Source organism: Girardinichthys multiradiatus, chromosome 11 (genome assembly GCF_021462225.1).
Source record: "Girardinichthys multiradiatus isolate DD_20200921_A chromosome 11, DD_fGirMul_XY1, whole genome shotgun sequence".
Taxonomy (NCBI): domain Eukaryota; kingdom Metazoa; phylum Chordata; class Actinopteri; order Cyprinodontiformes; family Goodeidae; genus Girardinichthys; species Girardinichthys multiradiatus.
The window spans coordinates 44,960,406-44,979,336 of NC_061804.1; the positions used below are offsets into that span (position 1 = coordinate 44,960,406).

At 39.2% G+C, this 18,931-nt stretch overlaps 1 protein-coding gene across 5 annotated transcripts in view; it reads left to right on the forward strand.

Annotated features, from left to right (window-relative positions):
* The window catches only part of tiprl (TIP41, TOR signaling pathway regulator-like (S. cerevisiae)), a 40,888-nt gene that overhangs the window by 11,216 nt on the left and 10,741 nt on the right, over positions 1–18,931 (forward strand). For 2 of the 5 annotated variants that reach the window (XM_047379233.1, XM_047379234.1), the window contains exons 2-6: positions 2,958–3,079; positions 7,903–7,983; positions 9,654–9,833; positions 10,931–11,030; positions 11,158–11,289. In XM_047379233.1, coding sequence (XP_047235189.1) covers positions 2,976–3,079; positions 7,903–7,983; positions 9,654–9,833; positions 10,931–11,030; positions 11,158–11,289 — 597 coding nt within the window. In that variant the 5' untranslated portion in view covers positions 2,958–2,975. Of the gene's footprint in view, positions 1–2,938; positions 3,080–7,902; positions 7,984–9,653; positions 9,834–10,930; positions 11,031–11,157; positions 11,290–18,931 lie in introns of all 5 variants that reach the window. The other 3 variants (XM_047379236.1, XM_047379237.1, XM_047379235.1) reach the window with 2 other exon arrangements.

Genomic DNA, 18,931 nt, shown 5'->3' on the forward strand with positions numbered 1-18,931 from the left:
GGTCTCTAACCGTTTGTGCAGACACATCTACAGTTGTGGCCTGCTGGAGGTCATTTTGCAGGGTTCTGGCAGTGCTCCTGTTCCTCCTTGCAACAAGACAGAGGTACCGGTCCTGCTGCTGGGTTGTTGCCCTCCTACAGCCTCCTCCACGTCTCCTGGTGTACTGGTCTGTCTCCTGGTAGCGCCTCCAGGCTCTGGACACTACGCTGACAGACACAGCAAACCTTCTTGCCACAGCTCGCATTGATGTGCCACCCTGGATGAGCTGCACTACCTGAGCCACTTGTGTAGGTTGTAGAGTCCGTCTAAAGCTACCACGAGTGTGAAAGCACCACCAACATTCAAAAGTGACCAAAACATCAGCCAGAAAGCATAAGTACTGAGAAGTGGTCTGTGGTCCCCACCTGCAGAACCACTCCTTTATTGAGTGTGTCTTGCTAATCGCCAAAGATTTTCCCCTTTTGTCTATTCCATTTGCACAACAGCATGTGAAATTGATTGTCAATCAGTGTTGTTTCCTAAGTGGACAGTTTGATTTCACAGAAGTTTGATGTACTTGGAGTTATATTGTGTTGTTTAAGTGTTACCTTTAATTTTTTGAGCAGTGTAGATTTAAAGTAATTTGAATGTTTTCAAACAACCAATTTACAATGCTAATCATAAGAGTAAATAAAACATAGTTTTAATAAAATTGTATTTTAAAGACTAATTTAACTAATTTACTGAATTAGAAATCGATAACCTTTTGGAAAATTTATTTTTTCTTTAATGTTTACTAGCCGTCACATGGAGTAATGGACTACTAAAATAGCAGAGACTCTCACTATGGACTCACACAAGTTAACGAGCAAATGAACAAATGTGATAATGTCACATCCTGATTAACGGTTTTAGCTAACAAAGGAAAGTTTATAGCTTATTTATCAATTCCTTTAAGTCACACAGGACAGGGACGTGCACAGATAGACACTAGGTGGTGCTAAAGCACATGCCCTCTTTTCCTCTTGAATCTTTTTTTTTGTTACAGTATATAGTGTGTAGCCCAAGGAAACCTTTCTGAATGTAAAGGCTTATAATACCAGTGCCCCACATTTTGGAATTTTGCCCAAAAACTACCACCTCCCCTCATCCACACACGTGACGTGTCCCACCTCGTTTGTCTCTCAATGGGGATGGGCTGTGCGCAGAGTGGACAGGCTGGTCAACCTTACCCTTCTCTCCTACGCCATCAGATAGAGCCCTGACCTGCCGACAGGCCGGCTAACCATCCAGGTAGCAAACAAAACGTGTATTTGCTTCCTAAACCTCAGATGAAAAAGTTAAAACTTCACTTGCCTCAATTATTTTACACAGTGCAGATCAATCAATGGCATAGCTTTACCCACTACGTCTTCTATGGCCTAAGGTTTGGACTGTGGGAGGAAGCCAAAGTACCCGGTGAGAACCCACACATGCACGAGGAGAACATGCAAACTCCATGCAGAATGCCACCTCAACTGGCTCCTCTCGATGTGGAGGAGCAGCAGCTCTAGTCTGAGCCCCTCCTGGATGGCCGAGCTCCTCACCCTATCTCTAAGGGAGTGCCCGGCCACCCTACAGAGGAAGCTCATTTCAGCCGCTTGTATCCGGGATCTCGTTCTTTCAGTCATGACTCAAACTTCATGGCCATAGGTGAGGGTTGGAACATAGACCTACCGGTAAATCGAGAGCTTCGCTTTTCGGCTCAGCTCTCTCTTCACCACAATGGACCGGCACAATGCCCCCATTACTGCGGCAGCCACACCGATCCGTCTGTCGATCTCCCGCTCCATTCTTCCCTCACTTGTGAACAAGACCCTGAGATACTTGAACTTCTCCACTTGAGGCTGGAATTCCCCTCCAACCTGAAGAGGACAAGCCACCCTTTTCTGGTTGAGTGCCATGGCCTCTGACTTGGAGGTGCTGAGTCACTTCACACTCGGCTGCGAACCGCCACAGCGCATGCTGTAGGTCTTGGCTAGAGGGGGCCAGCAGGACCATGTCATCTGCAAAAAGAAGAGATGAAATCCACTGGTCCCCAAACCAGACCCCTCCGGCCCTTGGCTGCATCTATATTTTTCTAAATGAGGACTGAATTGTTCCATACTTATGGGTTTTTTCCCTAATAAAGGAAGTTAAAATATTGGCATATTTTAAGTTATATTTTTCTAGTCTAGGAAGAATGCTGTGCCTGCGTCACATTTTGAAAAGTGGGGCCATAGTTTCGAGCGCTTTCTATCAGACATGCTTTGTTGACTGGACCAGCGGCTTCTGACGTCATTACACTGTTGTGCATGCAATGCCGTATTCATGCCCGGCATGGAAAATCACTTACTCTTCCACTCCCTCAGCGTCACAAAGATGCATTTAGGTACTGAAACATGGTACCGTTTGATTTTATGTGAATTGGTACTCAGCAGTGCCATCGGAATTCGGTCGGTACCGATAAAGGTACCATATTCTGTACCCATCCCTAGTGAACTGTAAGACGAAAGGGGTTGAAGAGGAATATTCAACTTATTTTAGCAACTGCTACTATCAACATAACTCATAAACAGGTTGTTTTTAATTGTTTTTCCAATCACTTTTTTTTTACTGATAGTCCGATCATAACAGATGTGCATGATCCTGTTGTTACTCACATGACAACTGTCAAACGTAAGCAAGAATGTCGTAGTTACACAGACTCTAAGGTGAAGTTTAACAGACTATCTGGTCTATAGTTTGCCTGAAATCACAGCAAGTCCCATTTCCTTAATCAGGATTCCAGTCAACATTTCACTTAATAAAATGTATCAATCCAAGATTGTACAAAAATAAGACAGATTTTATTTTTTACTTTGTATTATTGCAGTACAACTCTTTTCAGATTTAGTTCTGTTTTCTGTGTTTGAAACTGCCAAATCATTTTAAAAATTAGCCAATTATCTGTCTTGTAGTTGGTGTCGCATAAAGCAATGATGTTGCATGGCTTCAGGAGCAGTAAGCAGGATTACACTTTTGGATCATGGAAGGTGACAGCAGCCAAAAACCACATCATGAAATCTAAAGACATTGAACGGTAAGTATGTTTTTCTGAAATTACACTGAGCTTTATGGCAGTTTAGTTACACATTACACTGTGATAAAATGTGGATCTGGCTTCTTTTTTTTTGTTGCTAACTTTAACCCTAAACCTGTGGCTTTTCTTTTTCCTTTTCCACTGAAGATGGTAAGAAATAGAGCGGTAAAATAAGTATTGAACATGTCAACGTTTTTCTAGATGCTGGTAACAACCCAAGTAACACACACATGTAAAAAGAAATATAACCAAATTAGTCCAAAAATTATGTTATGAATGCAAAAATAATGCTATAGGTAATATGTATTAGATACACTTACAGAAATTTATTAATTACTTTGTAGAAGAGCCTTTTGTTGTGATGACAACTTGAATATGTCTACTATATGGAGAAACTAGTCAGAAGCTTTGCACAGGTGTGATTTTCAAAGGTTCTGGGGGTCCTTTCTATACTCTCTGATCTTCAGTTCTAGCCATAGATTTTCAGTTGGATGCAACTCAGGTGATTAAGCTGTTCTTGCAGTTTTACTTTTTCTAAAACCATTTATGAGTTTATTTGGGTGTGTGTTTGGAACAATTGTCTTGCTTAGAAATCAACATTTAATTTATCTTCAGTTTCTTATGAAGTATACGAGAATAAAGTTGTAGTGACAGCTCCACTTCCACAAAAGAAGCATTTTCCTTCAAGTCTGCATAGTTCTTTCTTTGAAATAGACAGTGTTTTGCCCAATCATTTCAGATTCCTGATAATAATAATAATTTGATGCTAAAAGATTAAATATTTCCTTATTTATGAAATCAACACAAAAGTATAACTTCACACAATGCTCAATGTTCCTCATTTTAATGCAGGTGGAATATGGTACTTTCTTGTAAGAGTTCTCATAAAATGACTACTTTATCCTCGTAATATTATGACTTTATTCTCGTAATATTGACTTTATTGTCATAATAATTGGACCTTAGTCTCATTATGTTACAACTTTATTCTTGTAGACTTGATATTGTGACTTTATTTTAGTAATATTATGACTTTATTCTTGTTCCAGAGGACTTCCAGAAGTTTAGAAATGCGGCTATAGCCACTTCCATTAGTATGTTATAAGATATCTTTTAAAAAAAGCTTTGCTTTTATCAAGCATACCACCCTGTGCAATAGTTTGGTAATGAGAAAAGTTTTTAAATGCTGTCATGTAATATTAAACCAGCTAATATTGAACATAGGAGCAGGAATGCTTTCTAAATACAGACAGATTTCAGCTGGCTTCTTGGCTTTTAATGGCTTTTTATGAGTTCATGAAAGCGAGACAAGATTGGACAGTACGAGATTTTACCAATACTGTCAAACTTGAAAGATCAAATTTATGCTTCAAACTTAACCCTTTTATTCCTAACTTTTAGAGGTTTTATCACAAAATAAACCAACTGGTGTCTTTCTTTTTCAGATTTTTTTTATTTCTTTTCAGATCTTAGAACAGTGATTTAACTATAAATTGCCTTAACAATATGACATTCAAACAGAACCTTCCAAAATTTAAAAATAAAAAAAAGTATATAAATAGAACAATAGTGCTTTTCTTTTTGATCTTAACATTTCTTAACTTATTGTATGTGTTTATGTGTTTGTATATGTTTACATTGCCATCATATTTCCTCAATGAGACAAAATTAGAGGTAAAAACTACACTCACCGGCAAATTACAATGTTATTTTTCAACAAAACAGTATGTCTGTATTTTATGGCACTAACTGCAACATTTGGGCGCTAACATCGTCCCCTGCAGTTGAAAAGACATGCTCACGTAAGACTTAAGTAGCAGGAGGGGAAAGGCAAGTGGAGACAGCAAAGGATATGGGTACAGTTTTCTTTCCACCACATGAGAGGGCATCTACTCAGTGGAATAGAAGCCTCTGTTTTGTAGTGTTCAAGTTCCCTCTTGATCTGTTTTGCTTTGCTGTTCTGGTCTTGCTTAGTACAGAAAGAATCCCTAGCTTCTCAGATGCTGTCTTCTTGGATACTTGTCCTGTCACATCCAGCCTAGGTCCAAGAGCCCATTTTTCCCATGAGTGGGACACTGAGCTCCACAGTAGAGGGTGACACGGGAGTGGATTTTCTCTCCTGTCCCATCCCGCTCCCACAGAAAAATTTCTTGTCCCATCCCAATCCCAGGCCAGCATAACAAAAAAAATCCTGTCTCATCCCACTCCTGGTAAATTGACTCCCACTCCCATCCCACTCCCATTCAGAACGACTCCCACTGCTGTGCCACTCCCATTTTTGTTTTCTTCATTTAGTCTTTTGGCAATTTCTTTCTTTGAAGGACCAGTTAGGTCCCTGTTTTTAGCTGTAGTAAAGGCCAGTTAAAGTAAAAAGAATAATAATGAAGAAATAATAAAATATCAAACAAGAAAACAGACCATGTCTATCTTAGCTGAATAAACAAAACGTACATAGTTGTATTTTACTCATTTATTAAGTGACTGTTTCCTTTGAACAATGACATCACTTTTATGTTTCAAGTTGCTGAAACGAAAGAAAAATGCACCTAGTAAGAGAACTGTACTTGTTGAACAAAAGGCCAAAAAGGCATTACCTTCACAATTTAGAAACTGTACCTCAATGGTTCACAGCCCTGGTCCTCAGGGACCCGTTCCCTGCAAGCTTTAGATGTGTGTCTGCTCCAGAACACCTGACTCAAATTCTGACATGACCTCCTATACAGGCATCAAGAATGGAGGGTCAAACTGGACACAATTAATACAATAAAATCATCATTAAATAAATGAATGTTGTGAATGTCCCATAAGTGAAGTAAATGTAACATGAAAGAAATGTAACATTAAATGTGCCATTAAATTAAAGGTACCATTTATTTATTTAATACATCATTAGAAACAATAAATGTACCATTATATCATGAAATGGACTATTATGCAATTAAATGTGCCACTGAATAATTAAGTATAATTTTAAAGACGACATGATGTAATTAGTGGTACACTTAATATTTAATGATGTATTAAATAAATTGTACATTTAATGGTACATTCAATTTTTTTCTATTTCACAACATATTTATTTAATATCTTCCCTTGATGAAGCCTTTCTACGGAGTCCGCGAGGGGACATGGGGGAATTGTTTTCTCTTTTGTGTCCCCACGCAATAGCCTTTGCGTTATTTCGCAATACTTTGTGGGATAGTTTCCAAACCAGATAACTGCAAAAATGAAACAAACACTACACCCGTTTTGAGATTTATTAAGTTTTATTTTGAAATCGGCCTTAAATAAAATTATCTTCAAATCAGACTAAAAGACAGTTTTTATCCACAAGCTGTCAAACAAACTACTGAACTCTGGACCATAAAACTGCACGAAACCACATTTGTGACACTTTGTTTCCTTATTACTGCTGCATGATGTGTACTTTTTTTGTACACCATTAGTGTTTTTGTTTTTATCGTGATTTGAACGGTTCTTCTTATCCTAAGCATTTCATCGCATTGTTTACTGCGTGTTAACCTGCATATGACAAATAAACCATATAAATAACATATCAGTATTTGTTTTATGAGCAGTTTGTCATCTGTGCTGCTGTTCCAAAATGCCGAACGCAAAAGTATTGCGTGGGGACGCAAAAGTAATAAATTTCCCCATGTCCCCTCACGGGCTTCCGTCCCTTACCTCTTAAATCTTTAGTGCACATGCAGCAATTTTGTTGGTCAGATGAGACTTGACACATGATGGTACTTTTGGTTTGATGAATGAAGAGATGCAGGGCTGATTTAATCCAGAATTTGCCAAACAAGTGTCCCTTAATCACTGGTGAACTTGATTACGACTAAATACGTTTTACAAGCAGCAGACTGCGTGTTAACACCGCTACATTCAACTCTCATGAAGTTCGGTAATATTTGCGACTTTCCTGTCAGCTCTATGAGTTTAATAGATAAGTCCTTATTTCTGACTTTACGTTACATATCCAATTTTACCACGTCCAGTTCTCCACCTGTGTTTGCTCCCTCCATTCTGAACGCAGGTGGAAAACATCGAGCAGAAGCACTGTTGGCTTGTGGGTCGTGTAGTTCGTTTGACTCACATTATAGTATAGGCTTCTTGGAAAAAAGCTACACAATGGCGGCGTCGATCCAAGTTTTTTTTTCTTAAAGTTTATAACAAAGTCTCAGTTTTACATTTCCAAAGACAATTGATCCTAGTTTATTTCCCTCCTATTGGTTAGCTCCCGCTCCCGTCTGCTCCCGTTAATTTTTTATCCTGTACCGTCCCAATCACGTGATCTTTACTGATGCTGTCTCCCGTCCCGCGGGATTCCCATGGGAATCCCGTGACCCGTGGGACTCCCGAAAAAATGTCAGCCTCTACTCCACAGCCGCCTCTCCTACATTCTCCTCACCATTTGGGGTCTTTAAACAGCAGAAATATTGATACACATACACATGCATCTGTTACTGTATACCTTTATTAGGAGTTTGCATTCACATCCATTTATTTCTATGGCCCAACCCCAACCCTTACTTAAACCCAACTCACACCTTAGTCCTAAACACAACCCCTAACCCCAAAACAGTATAAAAGAAAGTAAAGCAAATGTCCTCAATTTCCATAAATGACCTTTCTTTGTTTGTTAAAAGATCTTATGGTCCAGAGCAAATAAAAGAACACAGACACTATTAATTTATGTTTTTTGTTTGTGGCATAATAAAGTAGGAAGATATAAAACCTTGTTAGATACACACAAAGTGGGGAAGGCAATTTAATGTGATTTCTCCCTGACTTTGCTCCACCTTCTTATGTATCCTAAGGAAAATGTCAGCACGCTGGCTGTGGTCTAGCAGAGGAAGAGTGCGAAACCTTGTGTCCAGCACTGTCCATTGCAGTGAAAGGTCATATTCATCCTTGCCGTATCTGCCTGAAATATTACTAAGGATTGCACTTTTGTATCAACTGCAGTGGTGGAGTCCTCATACTTTCGTGTCATGCTCTGTTCAGTCATGTTCTTCAAAGGAATATTGAGAGATACAGTTGGGCTCTTATTTAAGACTGCAGTTGCTGTCTTCAAAGTAGTCCTTGGTGTTGCTTCAGTTTATCAACAACTTGGGCATTTTTACCTCATCTAAGGTCTGCTGCGAGCTGCTGTAATTGCGGCTTGCTCCTCCAGGCAACGATTCGGCAAATCACAGTGCTGTTCTATTACTTGACAACATCCATGTGTGGGGTGGCAGTTGTAGCAACGCCTGCTTGGACTATAACACACAATGGTAGTTGTTGAACTCTGATGGGGAAAAAAGCATTTACACGTCTCACCTCCCCGAGTAAACCTGTGACCCATGTTTACTTGGTCTTGCCAGCCTGGGTAGCTAAATTGTGTGTGCAAAACTCTTCATGTGGCACCAGTCCTACTTTGTGTTCAGCTACTTCCATATTACGTGCATTATCAGACACAATAGCAATGCCGTGGTTTGGTGTTTTAAAATGTGTGTGCTGTGACTTTGATGAAGCTCAACGTACCCTTAGATATTTAACCATCAGTTGTTATAGCAATGCTTTCTGCCTCCTTCATGGTCTTAAAAACTTTGGCATTGCATTCCTCATAAAGATTTTGAATCACTGTATGAGCAAAATGCCTAGGTGATGGAATGCTGCACTTTGGTTCTAATGTGTTGAAAGGTCTCCTTAATCCCTGATTTTCCACAGCAAAAAATTGCTTCATATCACTTGCAATAAAAATAGAAATGCCTATGTCTGTTGTTACTACTGCTGCTTAAAATGCTTAAAAATGCTAAAGGCATTTTTAAGCATTTCCGATATTGCCTCCACAAGTGGGGCTGAATTAAGCACCGTTAAGGCATGGTTTGGAAGGTGTCTTTGCAGTGTGCTTGGTGCCATGGTGTACAGTTAAATTTTCTTTGCAGTGCTTACATATTGTGTATCTTGCCTGTCACTCTGTCACCATTTCTCATAAGCTTAACTAAACTTAAAATGTCAGTACAGGAACACCCAATTTTAACATGAATAAAAATATTTTAGAGGAGGAAATAGTAGCCCCATGCGTGTTTGTCTTCACCATTTGCTACACGTTCTACTAGTCTAAAGGCGACATATTATGCAAAATCCACATTTTTAGCATTTAAATACATTTTGTTGTATACTTGAGTCTGTAAGAGTGCAGAAAAGTTGAATTTAGTCTTTCCAGGTGCTTCATAGATAATGTTATATTCTTTTGGGGCATATTTTTTTCATCCGTTCAGTTTTCTCTATTCTCTATTACGTTTTTTTGAACTATTACGTCACAGTAATTGCTGCAGAACTGCTAAACAAGGTCATAGATTCTGGCTGACCAATTTGCATATCTGCCTTTTTTATTTCTCTCTGCGATTTTGTGGTCCATGGTGACCATGGGGAATGTCTTCTGGCAGTAACAGTAGCTCCCATTTGGCTGTAGCATTAATCATGGGTATTTCTTTTCTGCACCTGCTTCTTGTTTTGTGTCTTTAACCAGTGGCTACCTTAATCTTTATTAGACAAGAGAAACCTGACCAGTTTGCCTTTGCAGATTAGCAGATGAACTGAACATGCCTTCGCTTCCTGAGATGTTGTTTGGGGATAATGTCCTGCGGATCCAACACACAGACCGCTACGGCATTGAATTCAATGCTATAGATGCTCTCAAGAGAGTCAACAATATGGAAGACACTGTGAAGGTAGCCTGTGCTCAAGAATGGCAGGATGGCAGGTAAGGCATTATCATGTCATTGGTTTGTCATAAAAGCCGTGTCTTATATTCCATATTCAGCTACTTTAAGCTTACCTAAAGAAGTATTTATAATTTATAAAATCCCTGGATGAATGAATGAAACCTTTATTTTAAACATATTTACAACAGATGTGAATAAATATGGGGGGGAGGCTAAAGCCTCATTCATGCTGTCTGTCCACCCACTAGGGAACTTAGCTGACGTCCACATGCAGCCCAATATAGCAGTCCAGTTTCACAGCTTACCTGCTCTCAGGTGTTCACTCGGTGAAAGCACAATCTTCAATTGGTGAAGAGTGAATGCTTCACAGAACCAAAATTTCTCAAACCCAGATACCAAGTGCGAAGTTCGCAAATATTTTTGCCAAACTGATCTATCAAACTTATTTGAATCAAAATTCACAGAGAAACTGCATAATGTGTCACACTTGTCTACAACCACCGATTTGTGGTCGAACGGGACCTTCGAGCCCAACTTGTCTTTGACAGTGCAATTCATTGATGAATAACTTTAAGTTGGTCATTGTCAAATATAGTGGAGTATTGTTGGGCAATATTTTGCTGAAGGCCATAATACCTTTGTCTGCATGTTTTGCAGAAGATGTATAAGGCACAAGAGCTATTGTTCTGAAAAGCTGCATCTATCCATAGATGTCGTGGTAAGCATGTAGGGTTGAAAGCATTTTTTGTTTAAAAAATGATATCGTTAGATTATCGTTATAAAAAAATTAGAAACATTTTTTTCCATATCGCCCTCACCTAGAGCAGAGTACATGAAAGGTCTGGCAATATGTTTTGCTGTCTTGTAATAAGGTGAAATGACACCCTCTGGTAGCACAGGTGCACCTCCAAAAGCTATCAGTAATATTTCAGTGGGTTGTAGCTAAAGGGGACCTGGCAGTTGCTGGGAAATAGACATGGTATCTGCACTTGTGTTGAGCACTGATTTGATGTCTGTGTCTCTGATTTTGGCTGTTATGCATCATGTGCCGTCTTAAGTAGTTCACAGTTATAACCAATTCAATTAATTAAAGATGCTATTTTTACATAACCTTGTGAATGTGATGTAATTTCAGAGCCGACTCTGAACACTCCAAAGAAGTGCTGAGGCCTTTTGACTGGACATTTACCACAGATTACAGAGGAACGCTTCTAGGAGAAGAACTCCAGATGAAGGCTGGTTTCTTTCTTTCTCACATTCTTAACTCACTTACTTAGTTAGTTTGACTGTTTGTAAAAGTAAGATTGTCTGTACAAAGTATTTGTAACTAATTTTGTGTAACTTCCTTCTGTCCTTGTAAAGGTGACCAAGACAGAGGACCGTATTGACATAGAGAAGCTCAAAGCTCGGGAACACATCATGTTCTTTGAAGAGGTTTTGCTATTTGAAGATGAGCTTCATGACCACGGTGTCTCAATGATTAGTGTCAAAATTGTAAGTGTTTTCTTGTGAGTAACTGTTATGGATTGCCAATGCCTGGCGTTTAAAATATTGTGAAACAAATTTCCAATGTTGAGTGCAGCTGTAAGTTGGACTTAAAAACTGCACTAGGAAAGAGCATGGTGTTTTCTTTTCAGCACACAGAGTTGTCTGTGACATTTACTGATGGGCAGTTGTCTAATTTGTCATTAGCTCAATCCTCAAGTCCTGATAAGTAATTCCTGTGTGTTTTTAGAAGTGTCCCTGCTGATACAGGTGGTTCAGATGACCAAATTTCCCCTTGCCATGTCACCAGCTTTTGCAGATGCCTTTTTAGGACTGACTTACTTTATTTTGATATTTTGGATGAGGGAAACAGCTACACTATGCAGGAAACTGGCTTTTTAGGACTGGAGTTGGCCACCCCAGGTTTGGGCAATTTGGTTCAAGGTCAATATTGCACATTAGTTTGCAAAAATGAAAGCATAATAATTACTCTAAAATAAACCAAGACAAAATAAAAAAAAAACATGCAGGGAGCAGAATAAATGTTGGGTGGGAGCCCTCTCAGTCGTTCTGTGGACTCACAGCTGTTTCCTCAAAGAGTATGTAATAGGGTGCTCTCATAACTACCTAGAAAACAACATTTAACTCCAGGAGTTTTGATGACCATGGTTGACTCGAATAAAGCTCTTTAAATAAGAAAAAAAATTATTTGCCCAGAACTCCTCCAAAACAAAGAGCGGCATCCCAAACTTACAACTTGTCCGGTCATCCTGATCCTGTCTTCAACCATACATGTAGAAAAAGTTGGTTTTCCAAATTCTCGTCTATACTAAGTCTTCTTTTAGCTATGTATTATACTATGCATGTACTATATTTTTAGGCAAAAGAAGGTCCTGACTGTTCCCCTATGGTTGGAGTGTTTTAATGACTAGTATAGACTCCAAATATACTGCAACATACATAAAACCTTACATAGATAGACACCAGAGTTACAGTGTACAGTGAGTTACAGATCCTAGATTTGTTGGGAATTTTTCTTTTGTTTCCGTATTTCTAGTTGGTAATGTAAAATAATGAAATCAATACATATTTTATCAATGCTTTTCTTTTTAAGGATAAACAATAATTAACAGTCATATCAAAAATACAATATTGGAACACTTTAAATTAGACGTTACAGTGATTGTGCCATGAAAAATGTCAACTAAGAAAATATTTACATTTGTCATGGGATATGTAAGCAGAGATCCAATTCCTGTTTTGAGAGCCCATTTTTCATGGGCTCTACTTTGGCAGGCTTCATTCCACTCAGCCCATTTTGTGACCATTTCCATTACAATCCTTTCCGACTTGTTACTGGCGTTTTTGGAACCTGCTCGACAGCAGGTCCTGTTGGGGCTACGCAGGACCAAAATGTGACGTGAACAGACTGCTGTTCACTGATCGGCCTTGGGCTGGCCAGCCAATTGCTTCTGTGAGCAGAAAAACAACTGGCATTTTCCAAACTTACTAAAATACAAGCAAGCCATGGAATCCTCACAAGCAACCAGCAAGTCTAACCCTTTGTGAAACGATGAGGTGCAGAACTTTCTGCCATGAAGCAGCTCAAAATGTGAAAAGCCTTTTTATATTTGAGGCACCTTCCTATAAGCAAACAGCAGATATGGGGGTCATTTTTCCCAATCTTTAGCATTAGCAGAGAATAACTTCTTCCACATTGTTTTAAGAGTTTGGTTGTATCTCTCCAAGACGATGAAGATTTTGGGTGGAAAGGTGTGGTCCGAATACTTTAAATGCGTAGAAGCTTGTACACTTGCCTGTGTGTTATGACCTGGCTGAAAGGACACATGGAACAACACCATGTATAACAGTTCTAAAATATAAATTTATTCAACACAAACTGAGGTTCTATGGCTATCAGGGTTTTAAAAAAATTAGAGACTTACCAGGTCCTCTGGTGCAGAGCTAGAAGAGATTAACCATGTTAAAAGTGTCCTACAGTGGGCGCAGTGCTCTTAGTGGCGAGGTTAAGCGCATGACTCATGTATGGAGGCCTTAGTCCTCGACACAGCCGTTCCAGGTTCAAGTCCTGGCCCTGGCGACATTTGCCGCATGTCTTCCCCTTCCCTCACCCCCATTTACTGTTTGCCAACTTTCAGAAAATACACTGGAAAAAATAAAAGTGCCGCAAAATACCAGTGCCAGAAAAACAATATATTAAAAATGTCCTACAGTGAGGCAATATATTCATGTTGAATAACATGGTGCCACATTAAAGTAGGAAAAAAAAGAGAATGTGTGAGAGAAAAAGAAATGTAGAGCACATCACCCCAGTTTTAAAGCCCTTGGCGCTACATAAATAAACTGAACTGAAATTTCCACAGGGCTGTAAAAGTGCTGAAACTCAAGGTTAAAAACCCATTTGTTTAAATTTGCCTTTAACTGTTCTATTTAAACTGTTCACTAAAACATCATCAGTTTTAGACTGTAGTTCATTTTTTCCCCCGCCTTTAATTTGACACTGCAATGCATTTTTATATCTTTTTGTTTCTCTTCCTATGTTTTATTCATGTATAGCACTTTGAATTGCCTTCTTGTTGAAATTTGTTATTCAATTAAACTTGCCTTGAGAGATGCAGAGAAAGGCGGGCAAAGAAAAAAAAAAACTGTATTTGAGTTATACTTTATTACCAGAGGTCAATTTAATGCCATCCACATCAATTGATTACCTAAGCAGGATCTTTTTCAAAGATTCTGGTCCAAAGACGACAACTTCTGTCTTGTCTGAATTTAGAAGCAGAAAATGTTAAGTCATCCAGGTTTTTATGTCAACAAGATATGCCTATAGTCTATCTAACTGGTTGGGCTCATCAGGATTTATAGATAAAGAAAGTATAATATCATCAGCATAAAAGTGAAAATGTATCCCATGCTGCCTGATAATGTTACCTATTGGAAGCATATATATAGTAAAGAGAATTGGCCCAAGCACTGAACCCTGTGGTACTCCACAATGAACCCTGGAGTTTGAAGATGATTTATAATTTACATGAACAAACTGGAATCTGTCTGACAGATAAGATTTAAACCAGCCTAGTGCTGTTCCCCTGATCCCTACAGCATATTCCAGCCTTTCTAAGACAACATCGTGATCAACTGTATCAATTGCAGCACTGAGATCTAACAAAACAAGTAGAGACACAAGTCCATTATCTGAGGCCATAAGAATATCATTAGTGACTTACACTAGTGCTGTTTCCATGCTTTGATGAGCCCTGAAACCTCAATTTTATTAAAAAACAATCCCATAAAGTCACTACTGCTGAGAGCTAAGCGAATGGATGGCTCAACAGAGGTATGATTCTGTGTAAGTTTAGCAACTGTACTAAAACGAAACCTAGGATTATTCTTATTCTCTTCTATTAATGATGAGAGATAAGCTGTTCTAGTTTGGCAAAGCGTCTTTTTATACAACAGATTATTTTTCCAGATTAAGTAGGAGTCCTCTAGGTGTGTAGAGTGCCTTTTCTCCCAAATTATCTGACAGTATGCTTTAAAGTACGCAGCTCTGAATTAAACCGGGGAGCCAGTCTCCTATGAATAATTACCTTCTTTTTTAAAGAGGGCTACATTGTCTAATGCACCACGTAGTGAGGAAGTAACACTATGAAAAAGAGAATCAATTTGTGAAGGGAAGGAAACAAAATTACTGCCCTCCACTGGGTTTTTTAATAAGGAAACTAAAAATGGAACAGATTCTTTAAAAGTTGTTACAGCATTGTCTGATAATGATCTACTATAATAAAATTTTCTTTCAGGTCTGGAAAGCTCTGTTAAATTAAACTCAAAGGTTATTAAAAAAATGGGTTGCTAATGATTTGAGCAAAGCCAATTGAGTTCACAATAGCATTATAAAATATTGCATGTATGCTGAGAAATATGGCTTCAGATTCTGACAGCAGATATGTCCATCTTTAGTGACATAGATGGTTAACTCCTAACCTTAACAGGAATTGGTCTCTGGCAGACAGATTTCTTTTAAGCCGATGATTATGGTATAAATATAGGTTATATTAGAATTTTCCAGAGGTGTCATTTCAAATTCAAAATGACACCTCTGGAAATGTATAGCTGAATATTATTCAGGAAGTATCATTATAAATGTTTAAGGCTGCTAATTTAACATTGAAGTTCTTAAAATATGTTTCCTCTGGTTATATTGTGAAAACAATCTGTCATTGAGTCATGCTTTTATTTTGAAAGTGGGTCCGTAAACGTGACTTCCTCTAACAGCGCTATCTACCGCCAAATACCCAACACTCCTGACTTCTTTAGCAAAAATATGACAGAAGTTAGCAGTTTCTGCTAGCTCTTTTTCATAACCAGGCAGCCATAATGAGATTCAACACCTACAGGGGTTGGACAATGAAACTGAAACACCTGGTTTTAGACCACAATAATGTATTAGTATGGTGTAGGGCCTCCTTTTGCGGCCAATACAGCGTCAATCCGTCTTGGGAATGACATATACAAGTCCTGCACAGTGGTCAGAGGGATTTTAAGCCATTCTTCTTGCAGGATAGTGGCCAGGTCACTACGTAATACTGGTGGAGGAAAACGTTTCCTGACTCGCTCCTCCAAAACACCCCAAAGTGGCTCAATAATATTTAGATCTGGTGACTGTGCAGGCAATGGGAGATGTTCAACTTCACTTTCATGTTCATCAAACCAATCTTTCACCCGTCTTGCTGTGTGTATTGGTGCAATGTCATCCTGATACACGGCACCGCCTTCAGGATACAATGTTTGAACCATTGGATGCACATGGTCCTCAAGAATGGTTCGGTAGTCCTTGGCAGTGACGCGCCCATCTAGCACAAGTATTGGACCCTAACCCAAGGGAATGCCATGATATGACAGCCCAAACCATAACTGATCCACCCCCATGCTTCACTCTGGGCATGCAACAGTCTGGGTGGTACGCTTCTTTGGGGCTTCTCCATACCGTAACTCTCCCGGATGTGGGGAAAACAGTGAAGGTGGACTTATCAGAGAACAATACATGTTTCACATTGTCCACAGCCCAAGATTTGTGCTCCTTGCACCATTGAAACCGACGTTTGGCATTGGCATGAGTGACCAAAGGTTTGGCTATAGCAGCCCGGCCGTGTATATTGACCCTGTGGAGCTCCCGACGGGCAGTTCTGGTGGAAACAGGAAAGTTGAGGTGCACATTTAATTCTGCCGTAATTTGGGCAGCCGTGGTTTTATGTTTTTTGGATACAATCCGGGTTAGCACCTGAACATCCCTTTCAGACAGCTTACTCTTACGTCCACAGTTAATCCTGTTGGATGTGGTTCGTCCTTCTTGGTGGTATGCTGACATTACCCTGGATACCGTGGCTCTTGATACATCACAAAGACTTGCTGTCTTGGTCACAGATGCGCCAGCAAGACGTGCACCAACAATTTGTCCTCTTTTGAACTTTGGTATGTCACCCATAATGTTGTGTGCATTTCAATATTTTGAGCAAAACTGTGCTCTTACCCTGCTAATTGAACCTTCACACTCTGGTCTTACTGGTGCAATGTGCAATCAATGAAGACTGGCTACCAGGCTGGTCCAATTTAGCCATGAAACCTCCCACACTAAAATGACAGGTGTCAGTTTCATTGTCCAACCCCTGTACTTCCTAGAGTTAGGAAGGGATATATTATAGGAGAAAATTTATCAGTGCTTAAGAAATAAAAGGATAGTAAAATAATTCACAAACTTACCACACATACCAATATTAGTAACTAATAATCAGAGCCAAACATGAACTGTTGTCACCATGACACAAATGGTCATACACCAAAGTGGTCCAATATACCACAACAGGTTACATCATTAACAAGTCAGATAAACATTCATGTGACCTATGAAATATGGAGACCACCACTACCAAATGGTCACCATCAGCATGGTCCAATACCGCACTCAAAGTCGCTCCGCCTACACAGACATCAACACCAGACTTTATCCAACCAAAAGTGAACTGACATTTTCACTGCACCAAAGGTCACTTCACAGGCACAAGACAGCCGCTCTTCATACTGGTGTCCAAATACAGATAGTGTGAAATAGACAGCTCCGTAAACAGGTTTATCATTAACAAGCCAAATAGTAGTTCATCTAATAATTTACTAATGACAACAACCTTGAAGGATGGATTAAAAGTTTCCTTTTTTTTTAACTGCAGCTTTACCCTCTTCGCTTAATGTAGAATTAAAAAGTCTTGAGATTAACTGTCTTTAATTGCGCTCTCTCCCACAAAACATCACCACTAATAAAAAAAGGGGTTTGATGTTAAATATACAAAAACCAAGCAATTCTGAGAGAATTCCTGCTAATTGCCTTACAAAATCTTGTTAAAACTCAACACTAGTCTTCAGAGATCCCGGATGGTGAGTATTTATGAACAAAAAAAACCCCAAATGGACACAACCTAAAGAGCAAGTGCCATACAGCCTAACAGAGAATTGTCTTAATACTTGATGTTTACCAGACAAAACAAAAAGCACATGGTGTATCCCCCCCAAATAACCACGGATAAAGAACATTTTGCAAATACAAACAACCTTGGCACAAGTAGATACTCTGACCAACAGAGCTCACCTTAACTTTATCGTCTAATCAGCATGTCCAAAAGCCTTTGTCCGCTTCCAATCAAAGACTCATCGTCCTAACAAAACAATGTAAGCCCATGAACCCCATTTGTTGCCATACTAGAAAAACAACAAGCTTCTAATTGTTACAAAATTCAACAAGCCACCAATTGTTATGACGTTTGAAAGTGTGTTTGCTGATGTGGCTGCAAAGAGAACTTTTTGGGACATTTCCATCTTCAACTAATGGGCGGGTATACTCATCCACATCCCTATTTATACTTGGCTAGTAAAACCTGCTTGAAATTCTGTCTCTAGTCCTCTACGTTCCCAGATGACCTACCAAGGGAATACTATGCCCCAATCATATTACTTGTTCACAGAACTGCTGAGCGATCATCCACCGTTTCCACATCAACCAAAGAGGCTTTGCGGTACAACACCTGTTATTTAAGGAAGTAAACCTCATCCATATCCTGGATAATAGTGGCCTGTTTAAAACATTATTTTATCCTATCTCTAAAGCTGTGAAAAGTCACATTTGTCAGTTTTACAGATCTTTGGTACTGGGAGGTCAGTAGTATTTCTGATGAAACCTGCCATTATCTTGCTTGTTTTTTGCCATTTACTTTCATAGCTTTGAAAGCAATTTATGGAAGAACTTCATCATAAAAAAAAGTATTTCAAATATAACATCAGAATGCTCTTCAGTGGCATCTTCCATAACATGGAGACACAAGGCTCAAATATTTGCTTTGGAACTTAACCCTGACAACTTACAGCTTTTAATACATGTTCACTGCTCTTTTTCATCTCAGTCTTTGGTTCTGCAACTGTGACGTTGTGACAAGGTCCCTCCCTCTACCCCATAAAGTAATTAGGACTCTACTCCACCAATCAGGATTCTATGATGGACTGCTTTAATTTTACAGAAACGCACCTCAGTACCGCAGGCTGATTGCCTCCATGCCACGGTGCACTGATGCTGTAATTCATGCAAAAG